Here is a 21,867-nt window from a genome sequence, read left to right as displayed (position 1 = left end):
TTTTAATTGTTTCTGAGCCTCACCTTTATTTAAGTTCCTTTAGACACTGGAGCTGTAGCATCTGCAGATCAGCTGAGTATGTAGCAGTGTGATTAATGATACTTTTCCAAAATGATTCCACAGTGACCGCAAAAGCAGTTTCAGTTAAGTGTTGTTGAAATTCCCTTTCTGCCATTCTAAATGCTGTTAGTAGATAAAAGTTAATTGGGGCTAAGATAACAATTAATTCACTATGAGACTGACTAGAGTCGTCTATTCAAAGAGAGATGGGGTTCATTGAAGTGGTCATATTTGAACTACAAAGGTATGTTTGTACATACAGTCAACATGTATTTAAAATTGGAGCATAATAGGCATGTTTATTTTCTGACTTGCTAGCTGGGTGACCCCTTTCTATCTCTGACAGTTGTGCTGAAGAGCATGTACAGACAGACGTACCTCTGCTTGGCAAAAGTTATGTGTGTATGTGAGTGTCCGTACAGAAACAAAAGCATTTGTTTTCATATTTGGTTCTGCAGTGAAGTTATTTATTTGACATTGATAAGGAATCTGATCCTTCTGCCAAGAGAACTGAAAAATACCAAGAATTCATAAATCAAAATTTATGTGTGAAGACAAAATATAGCTATAAATGAATATTTTAGGGAGATTAAAAAGCATGAAATTCTCAATAGAAGTTGGTAAGTGTTGAATGTTAATACATATTTATAACTGTAAAGAGGTGCAAAAAGCAGACTTTTAGTCAGCAGCAATAAAAAGCACTGCTATACTTACCAACTTTTAATTTATGACTGGAGAGCCATGTTGATAAGCCATGTCCTTCCTCGTGATTATTACAGAATGGGGCATCTCAGGTTCTCTGATGTGGATGTGAAACTGGTTGCAGTCCTCTTAACATACAAGACGTATACAAGAATTGCATTTCTGTGGATAAAAAAGGAATCAAATAACGTATTGATTTATTAGTTTTGCTCATATGTTTAAAATCCTTGGCAAAGCAATACCTTCACAAGCCTCTCCTTTGGACGTCCCTATGTACCATTTTCTAGTATTTTTATGTGTCCAAATATTTTATTTTTTCCCACTCCTACTTTGTGATGTTTTCCTCTGCCTCTCTTATATGTACACTTTGTGGTTCTGCCAGTAAATCTGTGAGTCCCTGGGAAACCTCTGCAGAATAATTTGGGCAATAGCCTTTGTCATTTTGGCTATTAAAAAGTAAATGGAAATTCAACTGCTTCTTCATTTAAAGCAAACAGCACAGCAGCTGTGAGGCCAAGTAACTTCAGTGTATAATCCAAAAGAAAACAAGAAACGTTCCTTCTCACTGATCTGATCAGTGTTTATTGTGTAGGATACAAACATTTGGCCTCAGCAGACCATTTTACCTGCACTGAAATGCATTTAAGAATGTATTTAATTAAAGCGTGGAAATGCACTAAAAATCCAAGGTTCTGTTCATCTTCATTGCTGATGTGGCTGCCTGTGCACTTCATATGTTTTTTTATATACGGCTGACACAGTATGTCACACAATCTACTCTAAATTGGATAGACAGTATGCGTGCAAAATTTCTGACGATTCTTAATATGCCATTTTTTCCAACCAAGTAAGAATCTGTTGTTGGAAATTCCATAATATTTTATCTAATTTCACTAGTATAAAATATATTCCATCTTGTTTTAACAGGGTAAGAAGCAAGAAGTTCCTAAAGAAGAACAGGGACCAACAACAAAGAATTTGGATTTCTGGGTGCAGCTTATTACTCTGATGATCACCATCATAGATGAAGATAAAACAGCATATACACCTGTCCTGAACCAGTAAGTAATTACTTTCCTCCTAAAAATTAAGGGTAATGGGTTTATTAAAATAAGGACAGGAAATGCACTTGGATCAGTAGTTTTATTTTAAATATAATCTAGAAATTTGTAAAAATACAGAGTATAACACTGACACTGTTTGATGAAGACTTACTGCTCTGTTCATGGAAAGAGAACCTTTTGGTTTAGGAACATTAAAGACATTGTATATGAACCATCCCAAAAAGCTAAGGAGCGAAATATTATGCAAGAGAACTAAATGGATAGACAGAAGGGAAAGATTAGTGAAATAGCATGACAGTATTAATGTTATGATATTATCTTGGCACAGAAGATGTTCAAACCATGCTGAGACTTATCAAGGCATTATTATAGAGTTTTAGGGATTAGTATTTGTAAAAGAATAATGAACTTCACAAAATACCCTCTCCACTTTTTTGACTGGCTCAAGAGAAAGCTTAGCCACGTGGATTTGAAAATTTATAAAATGGAGATCAATATCCTGGATTTAGGTGGAAGTTGACTACTCAGAATTGAAGATGTAACAGATAAGGGAAGTACAATCAATAACCAAGACAAATCAAATAACTTATCATTGATTTACTAGTAGAGAAGAGAGAGACAATCAATAAACACAGAAAGAGGAGATAGAGTGCTGGATTTTGAAAATGAAATGTACAGGAGTAGTGCAGAGGAACATTATTATGTAATTATTATTATATTATAATAATTATTAATTATAAGGATTATTATATATTAAGGCTGAGTAAACTGGTGTTGCACTAATTGAAATGTGGCACAAGAGCCTAGGGAAGATTTTTAGTTCTTTTAGCTCTTTGGAGCTATTTTACAGAGAGATTGTAGAAAATCTGGGCATAGTTTAGCTGTGGTGATTTATGGAAAAGTTTAAATTTACTTCTGTATTATGGCTAAACAATTCATAGAGGTGTCTGCAATGGCATTTAATCGAATGGTCTGAAGGAGAGTGAGAATGAGTCTTTTTCTTTCAGCCAAAATATCATAGACACTGAAGGACACTCTGTACATAAAGATGTGCTTGTCTGTTGATGAAAGGTACCATACTTTTTATGAGCCCAAAGTATAATTATGAATGAAACTTCCTGGTGATAACCAGAAGTTGGAAGAGATTTTATTGCCTTCTGATTTCTTCCTTTCCTTTGAATTAAGGAAGGATTATTTCAGTCCTGGGTAATAAATACCTCTTTGTTCAGTAATTTTCTGCAGTTATCTTAGTAAGGAACAAATTCTTACCCTACAGAGGGAAGAACTTTTTTCCTGTTTACTCTATTTATGCCACTTAGTGTGAAGTTCCTCTGTTAGTGAAAGATCAATTCTCTGTATAACAAATACACTTCTTAATAATTTCTTCACTGAAATGAAACGGGAGTAATTGGGGTTAAGTATCCTAAAAATTGGTCTAGCTGTATAGTTAGGCAAATGTGAGGGAGAAAGAAAAGGGATCTATAACAGAGTTCCTCTGACAGGATTAGGAGTTTCTCTGGAGTACAGCTGAGTGATTGTGTAATGAGTGAAAAGAGGATCAGGAGTGGCTGGAGCTGGGACAGATTAAGGGAGAGAGTTCATGTGTGTGACTTCTTTCCCATTTTCACTGTCATTTTTTAAGGGTGAACGCAGGGAAGAAAGTGTCTTTGAGAAACAGGAGAAATGAGGAGCAAGAGATGAAGAGGCTGTGGGTGGAAAACCTTGAAAAACTGTTCAGAGTTGCTTTGTATAGATCATTTTAAAAGAGATGCTTCTCCTAACACAAAAGCATGTAAAAGCTGCTGAGAAAAATGACAGCCTTTTCCCCTTGCTTGCCTCAGAAAAGGAAATTGATGGAAGGAAAATGTAAGTTGAATGCATAAGAATAATGGAAAACTGTGACACCTCATTAGAATTACATGGCCTTGCAGTGTCTCAGTGGAACATTCAGACCTATATCCATTTGAATCCTGGTGTAGAAATGAGGTTACTGTAGATCCCCAGGAGGGATCCAAGCATTCTGATAGGGTTTTTCATAATGGTATAATATTACTCAGGATTTTTTTTTTTCTTAACCAGTTTTGGAAACCCTATTTTTATATCTGCCTTGGAGGCAAAAAAGATGCTGTGATAGAGCAGCTTGAACTGTATTGGATTACAAATCCAGATGAAACATGACATGATTCGCCTCAGAAAATATTGCAGCAACTGAAAAGCCATACCAGACCATTCAGTGGGAGTTATATGAACAACCTGCAGTTATTATATGACGTAAGACAATTGAAAAGTTTGAAGGGAAAGCATGACGTCTGGTATTTAAGTTGTAGAATTCTCATTCTACTAGTTAAAACAATGTAAAATGTGATTGGAACCTGATTCACAAGCAAATCCAGGACTTCCCAGTACTTGTACACGCATTGTACATACTGTGAGGCAGAAAAAAATGCTACCAAAACAAAATATCTGTTCACTTAAAGGAACAACAAATCAAGAACAAAATCATCAACTGAAATACGCTTGTGTATTTGGAAATCAAGATCTCAACTTTGTGCCTCTGTACATCTTGAGTAAAAAGCTGTCTCTTTAATTGTACAGCACATAGACTAGTCATGTGTGGTGTTGTAATACAAATTTAAGGAATATAAACTATTCTGAGATTGTGCTGGCGGTTTCAGGGTTTGAAATCTGAGTTTCAGGGACTTCAGTATTCTTAAAAGTAGCAAACTGAGTATTTAACACCATAAATTTAGAAAAAGCATTTTTCATTTTCAGGATAGGATTGAACTGGAGACATGCAGTACTATCTAGAATAAATGCTTTCAGGAATTATTTATGGTTTGCTTCATACACTGGCTCTTCTTGTTTTCAAGCTCAGTTCAATTTCACTCCATTGCTCTGTGGTTTTATATATAGCGCTTTGTTAGAGCTACCCAGTTCGAACAGTTTTCACTATATTCTTGCTTAATTGAAATCAACAAAGGGAAGACATTTATAATTGGATACCTTTTATATGCAGTTTAGTATTTTGGGAAATAGAAGGAAATTATCATATATGGACAACCTAATGGTTAATTTATTTCCCATGAAAACCTACTATATTCTGTTTGTCAAGAAGTTCCATCAATAGTATTGTATGGCTGACATACAAGTTGAGGATTAGAGACTGTCATGCAAATGGGGAAGGTGATTTTAATAGCCATGCTTTGGATAAACTGAAATGTTATAGTATTGCTCCAAGAACAATAGAGAAATTGGGAAAACTATGGCCTATGAGACAGAAATAATTGTAACAAGAGGAAACAAAATGATTAATAGAGTACTCTCCTGGCAGTCCTCTTACTTCACTGAGAAATGTGAAAATGTGTGGCTTTTACAAAAGTTAGAAAATGTAATATGTAGAGATTTGCATGGGAAATTTCTCTCAATGTTTTGCTGCTTGGGGACCAAATTCTGAAATAGTCTGCAAAGGAAAAGTCTTTTTACTGAAAAATAAGGTGATAAAATATAAATAATGCAAAATTCCTTACTTATATAGATGCTGTAGAATTTTACCTTTGATTACCCCTTCCCTTTAATAAGTTGGCTGCTGCTATTACCGTTTCATCATCAGCATGTGGAAAATTTTGTATGCTTCTGTTGTGTGTTAAGCTTTGTTAGCTTCTTGCATACAATAACGCTGCAACAATAACTATGATAGTTTCATAATACCCATAACTGATAGCTGTGTAATACCCATCAGTCTCTAATTGTTATAAACATGGAAACTAGCATGAGTTTTAGAAAGGAATTTCAGAGACAGCTTGGAGTTAAGTATACATGTAGCCCCTAAACACTATATTGAACACTATATTGATTTATACAAATTATGAAAACACATATTTTAATTAGTCCTTAGACACAGGGAACAAAAAGAAGATTGGCTCCATGACAACAGAAAATGCAAATTCTTGTGTGGCTTCATACACAGGAAAGAAACCCAAATTTTCTATTATGTATACGTCTTAGATCCCAGGCTTAACAGTGCACAAAAGGATGGCATGTGTAGACTGATACACTTGTGCTTCATTACCATGATGCTGAGGGATTAACCAAATTACAGCAAAATGAGCTTAATAATAACTATTTGGCAGATACTCATAATGCAGAAGACTGGAAGGAGGGTATCTCCTTTCTGTGCTGCTTTACAGCTTCCAGAGTTACAGCATCTCTGCTTTTGAGTATAGTTCATAGCTACCATGTCCTTTTAGAACAAGTTATCTCAAAAGGAAAAGGCCTTTATATAAACTAGTACTCATATGAATGCTGAAAGCTGTCCTTCCTCCAACTTGATGAAGAAATTCTGGGATTCGTACTTTTTTTCTAACAAATACATGTCTCATCTAGTCCTTCAAATACATCTTCCCATGAGAGGGGTAAAAGATTTTGCAAAATGCAAAGAAGTCCCAGATTTCTTTCCAGGGTTTCTTTCAAAGAGTTTGACCTGAGGGAGGACTGGGGATTTACTCCAGTAATTGCATGTCTGGAGTACAGTTAAGATAGACATTAGGGAAAAGAGAAATACATTTGTCCTTTTCTTGCCCAGACTTTAATCTGAAATCCAGGAACATGAAATACTGTTTTCATTAGGTAAGATGTGTGTGATAGGAGTCAGCACTTGTTTACATAAAGATATACCTAGATTCTTTGTTCCTTTATTACAGCAGAAATACTAGCCATCACCTTTCTCAGAATGACTACATGAGCCATTATGCTGAAGTATGGTACCCAGTACGCTCCTTGTCTTCTATTTTTGTCACTGTGCATTTTAAAGCTACTTAGGCTATTTCTGTCTGCAGCTTATGCAATTTAGAGATGGTATCTCAGTCTTTGATTTGCAAAAATAAACCCTAGACTATCCAACCTAGTTCTGACTAACCATTGACTAGTTTCTTATGCAGTCCAGCTCTTTTTACAGTATGAGGAGACTTGATCTCTTGATCTTATCAGAGTGCTAGGTATACCCTTTGGCTTTATTTGGATTAGCTTTTGAATCCAAGCCCCAGCTTTAGCATCTATTAACATCTTGTGCACAGCAATAAATCATGCTAAGAAATCCTTGAGCTCTCTGTAATAACTTCTTTGGAATTTAATAATAATTTCAGTCCTTCCATGAAGGATGTTTTCTCATTGAGTTATCTGTAGATAAAGTTTCCCTATATCAAACCTTAGTAAGAAAAGGAGAATCAGTCATGCACGTGATTCTAATTGTTGCCTTTGTTGTCAGAGAATCAGAGAACTTCTGTGTTGTAATAACCTGAGTCTGTGATGAATTTGCCTGTGAATTTTTTTAATCTGGTGAATTTAAAAGACACTTTGGGGGGACTTGTTTCTTCTTTATATTTTAATGCTTTGACTATTTTTTCTGCTTTCAGCTGTGTTTGTATTTTTATATATGTCAGAATTTGCCTTCAGTTGTGGTACAAATGTAGATAAGTCAGTGGTGACTTCTGTGAACTGTGACAGGACTTTCTTGAGCAGTGTCTGAGTATTCTATGTGAGAGTCACTTTTAGGATAAGTAAAAAGAATTATATAGCTGCTTCTGACATTATTCTTAGCCAGAAAGATATATTACAGTTGAAAAAATGTTACTGCTGCTTATGACATTTGGAACCAAACTCAAGATGTGCCGGAACTATTCATAGTACAAATTGAAAGTTCTACTTACAGTTGTCAAGTGCTGATTTTAGCATTATAACATGAAGTCAGGAAGCAATGTAATATAACATGGAATTTATGAGAAACTGTCTTCCTTTTTTACAATACTATTTTTAGGGTCCTCCAAGCAGTTTTAATGATGGTGCAAATGTCAAGCCTAGACTCTTTTCCTTCTTCTTTACCTATAGGTGTATAGGTGTTAGAATCAGAAAATTAACAGGATACTTAGAAGCAAAACCATCTGAACAGTTTAATATTGAAGAATTACAGGCATAATAAAATCATGTTCTGCTCTGCCGTTTACATTAGTGTTTATTGTATACATTCATGAAAAATGAGCATTTCTCATGAGGCTGATAATTCAGCCTGTCACTTTAGTCAGATATGTCTGACAGGGTATTAAATGCATCTCTCTGACAGTATGCAAGCAGGGAATGGGGGAAGACTACGACTTTTGAGAGTCACATACTTGGAGATAAGTACCAGATTTTGATTGATCGCCTGAAATTTTCTATTCTTATGTGTTTCACATTTTATCTGACTATTCATGTCATAGTATGTGTATATCTATTTTTATGTATATATGCATATTATGCAAACTAGAATCCTGTCCTGGGTGGGAGGAGGACTCAGAAGGAAGATTCAAAAGCTTATATTCCCTTGCTGACTGACATTCACCTGTCATAAAATCTTGAGCAAGACACTTCTACTTTGTCATCTTCCCCATTCTCTGTCTTGTCTCTTTAAACTGTGAGTTTTGAGAGTGTGATTTTCTATTGCATACTTTAAGGTTCCTGCATAGTAATTTCTTAAATATACCATAAGCCTCTAAGCACTGCTGTAATACAAATAATAAATTATATATTATTATTACATGAGTAATCCTAGAAATATGACTAACCAAATTGAAGTAAATGTGCTTAAAGCTTTCTGTCTCTAAGGAAAATTGTGGCAAGAGTGGTTCACAGCATATCCATACCAGATTCACTTCCCCACACTTACTACCAGCTCTGATATGAGTATTGTTCATAAATGCAAAAAGTGGGAAAGCAATGGTATCATTGTATGGAAAAGGGGATGGAATAGTGCTGAAGCCAGAGTTCTGTTGTTATAATGGGATAAGCAATTAGTTTTACTTTCTGAATCAGGATTAGTTATCTGGAATTTAGACTATTAAATTGTAGGAAACTTCTATAGAAAAAAAAGAATAGCTGAACCATGGTAAGCTCTGTGATGCTAACGCTTGGAAAAGTGCATTTTATGAGTAATATCACAGCACAGTGAGATCTACAGGCATATTAGGTAATAGTTTAGTAACATGTTAAATCAATTTCACTGGCTGAACTGTCCACATTATATTACTAATTTTGGACAAATTAATATTCTATTATTAGAGTCTCTGACGAGTACACCTTACAGGTAGGATAGCTACTATGAGGTAAACTAATTGCATGAGAAAAGTACTAAAACACAGTGGTCTTTCTGTTGTGTGATCGTTTTTGTCACAGTGACCTCCTGCTAAGAGGCCACTGTGTTGGAAAAAAATAAATAAGGTATATGGGAATGGCAGTCAACCCTGCAGGGCTGGATACAAAAATGTACCCATGTAATGATAAAATTGCAAATATCCGCATCTTCTGCATTGCATAGAAGGATTTCATTGGTATGTCCAGTTGATGATTATATTTCATGAGTTTATATTTCTCAGGGAAACAGAAATGGGTATCTCTGGGTGTAAATTTCAGGTACCAAACTAAAGTCAGGTGGGATGAATCAAGGATGCTGGGTCACACTACAGTAGTTCAAGCAACACAGTGAAAAGACAATTGCAGTTTACGCAATTGCAGTTTACGCGTGCATACGTTTTCACAAGTTAAAATATAGACACATAAACATAGCATTAATCAAATAAATGCATTTTTATCAGACTCAGCCTTCCGTTACAGCCAGCTTTGCATTATGGACAAAGTGTTAGGTCAACTGTCCACAGAGCTTCAAAGTTCAAGTCTGGTGCTAATAGAGCACTTGGACTGTAGTGCAGGTAAAGAAATCAACATTTGACCTTTTGAATAACAATTAATTTTGTGTTAACGCAAAATTAATCAAAGTTCTGTAATTTTGCAGCCATTAGCATAAAGAAAGTGTATCAGTGACTGAGATAGCAATCATTTCATATGAATGCGGCAGAGCTAATGAGCTGTGTAAGTAATTTTTCTTTGCAGATATGATCTGGGTCAAACATGTCTCTGGAAAGAATATGATACTTAGGTTATATTGCTATCACTTTAAAGTTGCACATTATTCTCATTCTTTCATGGGCAAGACCTTTAAAATTTCTTACATTTTTGCAAATATTATTACAGAATACTTTCTGAATTTGATCAGTGCTTCAATAAAAGGTCAAAATACTTTGGGTCAAATTCTCTGCTAGTCTAAAGTGGTGTAGTAAACTCAAGACAAAAGCCACACAGCTCTGTGTTTCTTATGAATATGGTCTTTGATGATTTTATGTATTCATAGTAAAGTGCCAGTGCATTCATATAGCTCTTGCTGCACCACTGTAGTATAAACAACTGGTTTACTGCTCAAAGGTTCTGTGCAGTACTTTCTGATCTTTAGCTGTGTCATGTGGTATGCTTCTGTGCCCTGAGAACTGCTCACATTAATCTTAGTCCCACACCTGCAGTAAGGACAAAGAACTGTCTTTAAGTATAATGTCAAACATACAATGTCTGTCATCAAAATGTCAGCTTCTGCTAGTAGCTAACAGTGAAGATGGTGACTGAAAGGTTAGAGCTTTTCTTTTGCATACAGTAAGAAGCAGCTTGGTTCTATGAATAAGTTGTGGAAAATACTTGATAGCAGCAAGAAACAGCTGAGAAGGCCTCTTTTTCAAAGGTGACATGAAGCATAATACCAAAACTAAAATTTTGAATTGAAAGTATGTATTTTTCTACCTTTTGAAAGTCTTCAAACACTGACTTGGATTCAACTAGTATAAATCAGTATAGCAGCAAGAGACAGCTTCACTGTTTTCCAGCGTAATAAGAGAATTAAGGAACAATAGCTGCTAAACACCTGTGCCACCTATTTCAAGTTTTTAATAAGCCATCTGATTTGTCCAAAGTTGAGGAGTTATCTGCAAAATAGGTGGATGTTTCTTGATTTTGAAATGTCATGTGGGGGAATTATTACAACATTCAACCATTGCTTAGGCCCCTGACATTAGACTAAGGGAAGTTTTTATTTCCGTTTGGATGGTTCATATACTTGTACAGAACACAAAGTGTACCTTAAGTGCATACTAGGGGAATTATTTTGTGGAGATATTTGCCTTTCTGCTGTGCAGCAGTAAGCATAATTCCTAGCAGCAGGTGAACTGATGTAATGTGATTGATTGCAGGTTCCCTCAAGAGCTGAACATGGGAAAAATCAGTGCTGAAATCATGTGGACTCTGTTTGCCCAGGACATGAAATATGCTCTGGAAGGTAATTAGAACAAACTATTAATTACACTAGAGAGTTCACAGAGACTGATTTCCACTGCAAATGACACCTGGTATCAGATTTCTGCGGGTGGTATGAGCTTTCTGGAGTACTACTTTATGTTTCATAAATCAGTGAAAAAAAAAAAAGAGTTTTAAAGGAAGAAAATCATTGCACTGTGACTGTATGAGTTATCTGTGGAAGGACACAAATGAACTGTAACACTCCCTTACTAGTACTTATTTTTGCAGAATAATAAATGATGGCATTAGCTGAAGTTTGCCAGTTTTCTTTATCTGTTAAATGGATTTCAAGTTTCAATGTGAGAGAAATGCAAGAGAATCTTGATTTCCATCAGGCAATAAGTACCATCAGGTACTTATTTTTGCAGAATAATAAATGATGGCATTAGCTGAAGTTTGCCAGTTTTCTTTATCTGTTAAATGGATTTCAAGTTTCAATGTGAGAGAAATGCAAGAGAATCTTGATTTCCATCAGGCATAAAGAGCATAGCTAAGATGAATTGGAAAATCATCTTATTTTCCAATCTGAAATTTGGAAAATTCTGAAAATTTCTGAAATCTGTCAGATCTGAATTTTATCAGAAAAGTTTTCTTTATTGGAAGATATGTAATAATATCCATTCTGTTCATCTTGTATGTGTGCAATCTTTACAGTGTTTATTTACAGAAAGGAAAAAGAAAAAAGTATATCAGAAACCAGTTGTAAATCATTAGTGCAGTTTATAATCTCATGGTCAAACCCAACATGAGGTGAAAGGCATTACAATACAAAGCACTGGGTTCTTTTAAAGCAAAATAGAATTTTTCCTTATCCTTTTGTAAAAAGTGTTATTCAGCGAAAGAAAGGATTTATAGTGCTAGACAATTTTATTTTTTTTTACTACCACAGAAGCAGAAATTACTAACTGTGATTTTTAAGCAAAACTCAAATCTTTAGTTAAGCCTGCAACTGAAAACAGAGCAAGTCTGCCAGTGGTGAACAGAAAGTGTGTGGTTCAGTTTAAACAACAATGCAATTCAACAGGCATAAAGGATTTAGAAAAAAAAAAAAAGAAAGAAAGGAATATCTGAAGATTAATTTTTACATTATTTGCTCTAGGATGCTTTTGAATGTAGAGTTATGCTCTGCACACAGGCATCCCTGAGCACCCCAGTGCTTGTAGTGGTTTAGCCATTGAGCTATGAACATTCTGTACTGCAACAAGATAATTCACAAAAGATAAGTCACTATTTGCTAAGTAAGAGCATGCTGATCATCCAAAAGGCAGCTTCAGATGAAGCTGTGGCTTGTTACTTGGTTGTAAAGAACAGAAAAGGAAACTCTTAAGGAAGAGCTAATTATGCAATATCTGAAGTGTGGCTGGTTGGGCTGGATCAGGAGTTTAAAACAGATGTTAATGGTAGTATCCTAATTTGGCAGAGAGAGATATAGAGGACTCTTTAGGAGGCACTTGACTTTCTATGTCTATTCCAAACCAGTCCCTGCTTATGGTCTCTTCTCTGTGTCGCTGTGGATACTGTCTTTCTGAGGAGACTAAATGCCATGTTTGTCAGTAGTCACTCCCGGAATCAGTAGTGAAACAGTTCCTGTGTATGCATAATAATTAGAGGAAATTGAAATTAATTATAAATTATTATAAGTACACATAATTTCACCTTCTATGGTTTCACTCCTAAACAGGAACCTCAGTAAACCTAGTCACAAATTATAGATCAGCATGCTGTTCCTCTCTCTAGCTTTGCTGGTTTTCAAATCATTAATTCTTTCCATAGATATTCTACGAGCTGAGTTTGATTCTCCAGTTGTCAATAGCAGTAAGTTTTTGGGTTTGGTTTTTTTATTCAAATTCTACAAAATTTGGAGCAAGCCCTTAAATATGGTCATGCTCAATCCTCATGGTTTTAATAGAATTCATTAAAATGCATTGCATTCTGCTATGCCAGTTTCGCCTTCCAAGTTACTAACATAGGCTACCATCTGTTCATACGTAGTGTCTAGGGCTGTGATTGCAGTCTTTGCCTGATTCAATTTAGTATTAATCTCCTGAAGCAGCATCTTTTGTGATATGAAGTTTATTTCTTTCTGCATTCAATCAAGAAACGATGATATAGTCCAACATTTTTTTTTGCTGAAGTATTGCTGATGTGATAAAAGATTAACTCATCCGAGATCCTGTTTCTGGTTTTTCCCACCTTATATATTCTTGAGTATATTCAGCACTCTGATCAGCTTAAATTCATGAAATGAGGATGTCATAACATCATCCTCTATCAGAAGACCAATAATGGAACATTCAGTTTACATTCTTTTTTCCTGAGAGCAGCTCAGAATGGCTGTTCAGCCTACATCCTCTCACTGTACAGCTGAATGCTTCCTCTACCTGCCCAGGGGATGTATGGAGCTGCAGCTGCTGCTGGGGAGAATCATAGAATGGTTTGGGTTGGAAGCAGCCTTAAAGCTCATTCAGTTCCAACCCCCTGCCATGGGCAGGGACACCTCCCACTAGAACAGGTTGCTCAAACCCTTGTCCAACCTGGCTGATTGCTGCTTTTCAGCAGTGCTGCTAACCTTTGCAACAGGAGCCAACAGGCCCAGTAAGCCAGGCACCAGACGTCATTGCACCCATCTTCCGTGTCTTCTCCCTTGATTGTTGCTCAGAACAGTCTAGCTGGGAGGCTGCTGGTGTGACATGGACAGGATAGAGGGACCAGCAGCTTTCACAGCAGTGGCCTTTTGCTAGGGAAGGCTACAGCAGCTTCAAGTCTCCGAGTACGAAGGAGCGTATTTGTATGTGTTGTATGTGACAGGGTGGGTGGCTGCTGTCTCGGGAAACAGCTTCTTTTGGGATAAAGGAGGAAAGGACATCCAAAAGCCCAGTTCAGGTCTCTGTAGCTGCCGAGGTCAGGGCTACACTGTGACAAGCTGATGTGTTTTGCAGACAAAACTGTACTAAAATCTGGTATTGGTTCATAATTTCATTCTAGATTTTCTTCCATATTAAATAACAACGCTTAGCCTTTGTGTAGTAATAAAAGTTTTATGCAGACTTTAACAGATTAAGTTCACTTTAGTTGCGATTCTTTTCTGACCTAAGGAGTTTCAGATTATTTTTGTATATAGATTTTGCATTTAGAAAGTATCGAATATTTGTCCTTGAGAACTGACTTGATTAGATTTGGCCCCTTCTTTTTATTTATAAAGCAGCAGTGATTTGCATGGTAGATGATACATAGTTGTTTGCCATTTAGCTTACACAAGCATATGAACTTATAGGATATTAATATTTTTGTACTGTCTGGTCCTCAAATTAATCTATATTTATGGTACAAACAAGAACAGGGAGAGAATTTCACCAGCAGTGCAAGTGATTTGTTAGTGACTTCATGTGGTAAGAAGTCTTTTCCTTTCCAAGTATGGAGCCATAAAGGTTAAAAGATGAGGAGAGAGTAACGAGCTGAAATTAGACATGCGATTACAAAATTATCTTTTTTTATTCTATGTCCTCGGAAATGTCTTTTTTCAGGTCTTTCATATCGCTAACTTCTGAATAGGTCAGATCAAGTGTCCAGAGCTATTCGGTCTGTTAGAGAACATTCTAATTGCTGTTGTCAAGATAATATAATTCTGGTAGTGGTCAGAAGTCAAGACCAGGATCAGGCCAGAAATTAATTAGCTGCTGTGTAAATACAGCAATAGACAGTCTCAGCCCTGCAGAACTGTTTCTGAAGTGTCAGGTCTTATAAAAATAGGAGAAGAACAAGAGAATCATTACACCATTTTATGCATTTAATGAGGGTTTGGTTTTGAGTTTGTTGCCTTCAATGCATAAGCAGGTATCATCTTCCTGTTTCTCTGACAGACCTTCTTTCATGACAGACTGATAAAGTGATTTGAAAGAGAAGAGGCAGATCTGTGAGTTGATGCTGAGCACAGAGAGACAGCATAGGAAAAAAAAACAAAAACGCTAATGCTGCCCAGGGAAAAGTCATCCCATTTGGTGGCAGATTTCAGCTCTGTTTTCACTCCAGCTTTACAGAGTTCCCCTTAGGACACAATATAGCCTTGGCTTAGAGGGGACTACCAAGATCAGGGTGGGGGGTGAGGCTGCAGTTATGGAAGGCAGAACAGGGAAGCATCCCTCAGAATATGCAGGGTTTCATCGGTATCAAAACATGAAAGGTTCTTATTTTGGTGAATCTTATTCTGCATTCACACATTTGATAGAATCACAGAATGGTTTGGGTTGGAAGGGACCTTAAATACCATCTAGCTCTAACCCCCCTGCTGTGAGCAGGGACACCTTCCACTGGAACAGGTTGCTCAAAGCCTTGTCCAACCTGGCCTTCAACACCTCTGGGGATGGAGCAACCTGTTCCAGTGCCTCACCACCCTCATAATGAAGCATGTCTTCCTGATATCTGATAAAAATCTACCTTTTTTCAGTTTAAAGTCATTCCCTGTATTTCCTATCCCTATATGTCCTTGTAAAAAGATCCTCACTGGCTTTCTTGTTGGCCCCTTTAGGCACTGGAAGCTGCTCTAAGGTCTCTGGAGCTTTGTCTTCTCCAGGCTGAACAAGGCCAACTCTCTCAGCCTGTCTTCCTAGGAGAAGTGCCCTCTGATCATCTTTGTGGCCTCCTCTGGACTCTCTCCAGCAGGTCCACATCCACATACATATTACATCCTCATTTTTCCAGAGATGTGAGGAATAAAGGGTCACCCATAGTCTCTTGGACAATTCAGAGAGATTTTAAAGGCAAAGACAAGGAGATTTTACAATTAAGGTGAATAATGAACCTCCCTTTGGCAGATAATTAATGATTGAATGTGACATGATTGGAGGAGGAGGGGAATTAGAAATGTTCTTTGGTCAGCATAACAGACAATGATTTTAATAAGAGTAGCAGCTATATACTGTAGGAACTGGAGGGCTGAGCTTTGCAAGTATGAGAATCCACTAGAGTACCTGTCCTGTCCAACACAGATCCCCAGGCTTGCCAAAAAAAGCACTGCAGCCATACTAAGAGGCATTAGTTTGTTGATGTTAATTAGACCCAATAATTAAGACAGATAAAGCGGACAGAACTGTTCCCAGGAGCTAAGTTAATATTTCTTCATGGCATTGTATTGTGCTGTGTCAGTGTGTCATCTTACTTGGAACTACCTCAGAGATCTCTAGCATGCCACAACCTTGTATTTGGAGGCATGATCACTCTATCATTTGGTGATTCCCTAACTCATTTTCTTTGATTTTTACATACTGAACCATAATCAGAACAGTAAGTGCTAATGGGTGTTTATACTGTAGTAGAAGTCCACTTTAATCTTAATAAGTTAATGCTTTATATGTCTGATTGTAGGTGTATTCGCAGTGCGAGAGGTTACTACAAAAAACGTAGTAGTGCGTCAGTGACTGACTGACTTCTTTATTTAGTCTTAAAGTTGTTGCCTAATAATATTGCCTCATATATTTATAATAAAAGCTCTGGCCTTATTTAACCTTCTTTTAATGACTGAATATTAATCTTGTTCTGAAACACTGTCACTAGCTCTTGCCAGACAGTCAATTATTGTAAAGCATTTGTGTATAAACTTTTCCTGAATGCTTCCTAATTCTGTGCAAGATAATTTTGCTGGTGTTCATATAATAGTACTACTATGCTAGAAAGATTATTAGACTGTAAATGGTGCTTTAAATGAATCCTACATTGATTATTAATTGGGATTATTATTAATCCTTTCCACAAACCAAGAGTTACATATGCAAGAAAGGGAGAAGCGTTTTGTTCAGGTGAAGGGCATGCATATCACCTATAGGAACAGGAAGAGAACTCTGGTTTACACCAAGGGATATAAGTCAAGACTTCCTCTATAGTTTATTAGGTATATCAGTCCAGAATAATAATTTGCCTCTTTCTTCTTGTCCTTGATTATTGCTCTTCACCGGTAAGGTGATGCAACTTCATTGCAACTCTATTTACAAAAACTAGACTTACGGCTTTTGTCTGACATAATTCTATGGGTGGGCAAAGAAAAACAGAAAAAGAAATCAGGCAAAATTGTGACTGAGTCCCCACAGAAAGCAACTTAAAGGACCTGCATTGTTTAGTGCAGTTCTGCATCTGCTGGCTGGAGAAAACGTTCATCCTTTTCCTCCTGCAGGGCATTCTCCATATGCAGTCCTGTAGTCCAGCAGCTAGGGCTTGAATTTCCCTGTCCTGTTTCTTGAGGGGTTTCCTCCCTTTATCTCTGTCAGAGTGAAGCTGCATGAATTCTGTGAGATAATCAAGCTGTGAGTCCGCTTACGGTTTGAACTTCTTCCCTTTCAGAACCAGTAACCAACAGTAAAATAAAGTATTCATCAGGTACTATAAAATATTTGAGTAAAAGAAAATTTGAAATAACAAGCACCCCGCATGCTATCCTGTCTACTCTTAAACTTCACTCTAAGAAACTTGTAAAAGCTTTCCTCATACAGCAAAGAACTGTTCTTCTCCCAGCCTCCTGTTTTATTATGTTGAAGCCTTATACTTTCAGGACTTTTCCACATACAGATTATGCATTACTGTAATTCTTTGCCCTACAGATACTAAGGTAAATTTGATACCAGTTCCAGCACCCCCAGGGAAATAGGATAAATCCATTAAAAGCTTGTTTCCACATTATCTTTTAATAAGCTTACGTGCAATTTGCTGGGTAACAATTAGAGAGCACCTCTGTGTTTTGGCACTTGCTCTGCTGTACAGGCAGAGCCAGATACACCACAGGTAATTATTAAAGCGTGGCCTCACATTTATCTTGCTGCTTGATTCTTCCTGCCTGGTACTTCATTCTACTAATTGCTTATAAAGTGCTACCATGCCTGTTTGGTAGTGTTTTATGCTCATTTTGCACTCTTGTGACAAGGCAAAGAGCAGAAAATTAAAGATTTACTTCATGAAAGGTACACTTTTTGTAAAAAAGAAACAATAAGTAGATGAAAGTAAGTTGTCATAAAAACTGCACTGAAGATGCAATGCGGAGTATTCAGTAGTTAAGACTCAATATGACTAAGGCTGCCTTTATTACCTTTATTCTATTTTCCCTCCCAGATTCAAGCATTATAATATAGCATTTAATTATGTGATAATGTTTCCCAAGAAGCAGTGGTTTCCAAGCATGTATATTGTCTTTATTTTCAATTTTTGTACATATTAAGAGTTTTATGGGAGTCTCATCAATGTAAATTGGATTCTTACACCAGGATTACTTTCCCTCTTTTATTACTTTGATTATGTGATTACTTTGAGTAAATGTTAAAACTTCCTTATGGAATACTTGAAACTTCCATAATATTCTTCAGAATCGGGGCTTTAATCATCACCATAGACCTGGTATCTGATAGGATGGACCATTTCTTCTGCTCCATTCATCGCTTGCAATTTCTTAGGCTTTCCATGGTCAATTCACATACAGAGCAAGAATTCCATTAACAGAAAAAAGCACGATTCAGATTATTTCAGTCCTTGGGATCCTTGGAAGGGCTCATTTCCGTCTCTAATCGATAGTAGTTGTGTATATCCAAAGACAGAATTTTGTCTCTGAGTGTTTGTTCTTTGAATATTATTGATCTGTTTAGCTTTCATGTGCATAAATTTCACTCTGCTGTGGTGCTGAAGGGTAAATGTTATACTGAAGTTGATCTTATTATTTGCTGTAGAGGCGTTTGTTGCAAGCAGGACAGAACAAGTTTATGTATATCTGTTTATGTAAGCTGTATATTTTATATCCTGAGTTGCCCTGTTGGTGATATACCCATCCACTTTTCTGGAACTTTTCTGGAGTATTTGGCTGTAAAGTAGTAATTAATTGAAGAGACTAATAGGCTAAATTTTCAATAAGGAGGAAAAAAGCTACTAAGTAATGTTAAGAAGATCTCAAAGATAATTTGATTAAAGTAATTTGGAATACTTAGACAATATAACCTAGTGGGTAAAAACGGTAAATGCAGCATTTTGTGGTAGAAAATAGGGTTGTTTGGAGCAGGTTCACACATCCCTCGTGATCTTACATGTTGCATCTGTTAGATGGTATGTAACATTTGTATTTGGTGTCCACCAAGTTCCCATAAGCGGTTTGCCACACACAGAAAGCAATGTGAAGCTCTGCCTTTACAGACACTGAGCAGGTGGCCCTAAACTCACTTGCGTCTGCTGTGAAACATGAAGCAAAGCAGAGCACTCTGAGCAAATGGCCTCTCACTTGGAGTGCTCATCCTTGAATATAAAGGGCAATGCCATATCAGCTTTTAAAGTGCACTGTATTAAGGATTGATTAGACCACTTACACTGAAGGCAAGAAGACAAAAAATAACAGTAAATCTGTTTTTTTTCTAACAATTCAGAACAAGACAGTCTGCCTTCCTGCCCTGGTCCCTCTTCAGTAAGGAAATATGACTGTGTGGTTAAGAGGTCTTTGAACAAGATCTAGACTGCCTTTCATAATTTATGTATGTTCCCTTAATAAATCTTTTTGGTCTCACTATCTCTCAGTTTCCCCTTTGTATAATGTAATAGTGCAGCTTAATCACCTCATAGAGCTGTTCAAGGTGTAATCCATTATGTTTGTGAAGTGTTCAAAGACATTTTGATGAAAATTTCCAAGTAAATGCAGAGGAAAGATTGAATGTGTGGAAGTTGCTTATGAAGGACACAATATATTTTTAAAAGGAAAAGTTGGGGGGGTTAGTTGTGAACCAGTTGTAAGTGCAATCCAAAAAAGGAGGTAATGACAGAAGCTTATTGTATTTATCATGACACAGAGACCTTTCAGAAAGGCCAGTAGTGTTTCAAATTACCAAAATCAATGTAAATTATACATAAATATCAATTAGTTGTGTCCTGCTCTGTATTTCAGTTAATAACCAGTGACTTCCATTCCCTTTAGCAAATTACAAGAACCTTGGGATGAAGTATCTAGTATAATATGATGTTTCCTTCTAAATTGGTTATGAAATTTGAGTTGACATTTTTCTTCATTTGTGGCCTGATCCAATGTTACATTCAATTGGAATTTTCCCGTTCATTTCAGCGGTTCAGGGATTAAGTTTAGACCACTGTAAGGGGAATACCCATATTAAAAGAGTCACTGGCATAGCAGCCAACTCCTGCATTTGAGGGAAATTGCACTGGGATCAAGTACCCAAAACATTACTTCTACTTCTGTCCAAATCATAGGTGCATCTTACCGGTGTAATGTTTCCAAGTGACTCAGAGGGAGGAATACCAACGCATACTCACTCAGTCTCATTCCTCATAGGACTTCCTTAAGAGCTCTTCTTCCACTAGCCGTACTCAGTGCTGTGCAGATACTTCCCACTTGTACCAGTGAAAGTCTGGAAATAGTGGGATTTCTGAAACAGCAGTTCTGAAAGAAATAGACAAAATATGCAGCTGGTTGTCTCTCTAATGATTGCTAAGTAATTATTGCAGATAATGTGGAATTAAAACACAATGGTTGAAACTAATGTGAGTTTTAATGGCAAATTTTGCAATTATTGGAAACACAATTCCCTTATACTTAGCGCCAAACATTTCCATTTTAATAAATTGTAGTGCAATAGCATGTATGTAACAGTCAAGCCAACAGATTGTGATATAATGAATTTGTAAATGAATATGTAAATACTCTTTGTTGTAGTTATTCATCTCTGAAACATCTTTAAAGCCTGGAAAGTGGCTTTATTAATAACATTGTTTGTTAGTTAAAATCCCTTTATTGGAATCCTTTGAGCAGTTTAGCTGTATGCTATTACAATAAACAGTGACTAGGAAACTGCTGCAGTAAAAAAAACAATTTGCTCTTAACTTTTTTACCCCAGTGAGGGAAAATCAGAGTTGAACAAAATGCCAGATTGAGTGCCCGAATATTTAAAATGTTCATATGTTATGAAGGTTGTTAGATTACCCTTTTTTAGCAAGTAATACATATCAAAAATTGCATGGATACTCAGAGTGATGTTATTGCCTTAAGGTTAAAAAGGAAAAAGGATTCTGTAGTGAATGAGATTCTATTCCAGCTTCTTAAATGGCATTGTATCTGTACTGTCGTGTAGATGTTTCTGCTTAATAAGTCATTATGACTTCACTGACAAAATACTATGACACTACAAACATCAGACCAAAGCATAATAGTTGTATTGCAGTTTCTTTGTGTTTGCTGCCTGAAGAAAATCTTCTCTGCTTTCTTTAGCACATGCTGAAAATTGAGCAAGAAATCAAACATGATTCCAAAGTACCCCTGTTTGGTCACAGGCCTGTGAGGAAAGTACCTTAGTTTATAGTCCTTCCTACAGTGTCTCTTTATACCATTACCTGTAGAAGAACAATTGCTTGCAATTAGATTATTTGCTAAATAGAGTGTTACCAGGTCCATGGCTGATTTCAGCATACACCAAATATATTTGCATATATTAATGCATTCCACATAATAGTCTTTTTTAAAAATCTCTCTTCTTTCTTAGTTACCAAAACAGCACCTGAACAACTGATTTAAGTGTAATCAGTACTGGAAAAAAAGATACTGTGGATCTGCAATAGATAAAAGCATCTGAAGTGCCCATATGCACAGATTAGGGTTTACATATTTTACATTTTACAGAAATATTATCAGTACTTTTTCATTGATTCATGATGCTAACATAGAATATAGAACCAAAAATATCCTTGTCATGAAACTCAGTAAATTAATAGATGCTTATTAGGATATGTTGCATTACAAGGAACATTTCATAAATAGCATATACGAAAAGTTTAATAATGCTAGGTTTGCTATACCGGAGATTCTTAGAGGCGGTTA

At 36.4% G+C, this 21,867-nt stretch overlaps 1 protein-coding gene across 4 annotated transcripts in view; it reads left to right on the top strand.

The window, feature by feature from the left end:
- Nucleotides 1–21,867, top strand: part of UNC13C (unc-13 homolog C) — a 146,793-nt gene that overhangs the window by 86,545 nt on the left and 38,381 nt on the right. For all 4 annotated transcript variants that reach the window (XM_062628072.1, XM_062628065.1, XM_062628087.1 and 1 more), the window contains exons 17-18: nucleotides 1,690–1,823; nucleotides 10,925–11,010. In XM_062628072.1, the coding sequence (XP_062484056.1) occupies nucleotides 1,690–1,823; nucleotides 10,925–11,010 (220 nt within the window). The remainder of the gene's footprint in view (nucleotides 1–1,689; nucleotides 1,824–10,924; nucleotides 11,011–21,867) is intronic.

Source organism: Pezoporus occidentalis, unplaced genomic scaffold (assembly GCF_034315485.1).
Source record: "Pezoporus occidentalis ecotype Australia unplaced genomic scaffold, CSIRO_AGI_Poc_V1 ctg11, whole genome shotgun sequence".
Lineage (NCBI taxonomy): Eukaryota > Metazoa > Chordata > Aves > Psittaciformes > Psittacidae > Pezoporus > Pezoporus occidentalis.
This window is presented reverse-complemented; position numbering and strand designations above follow the sequence as displayed.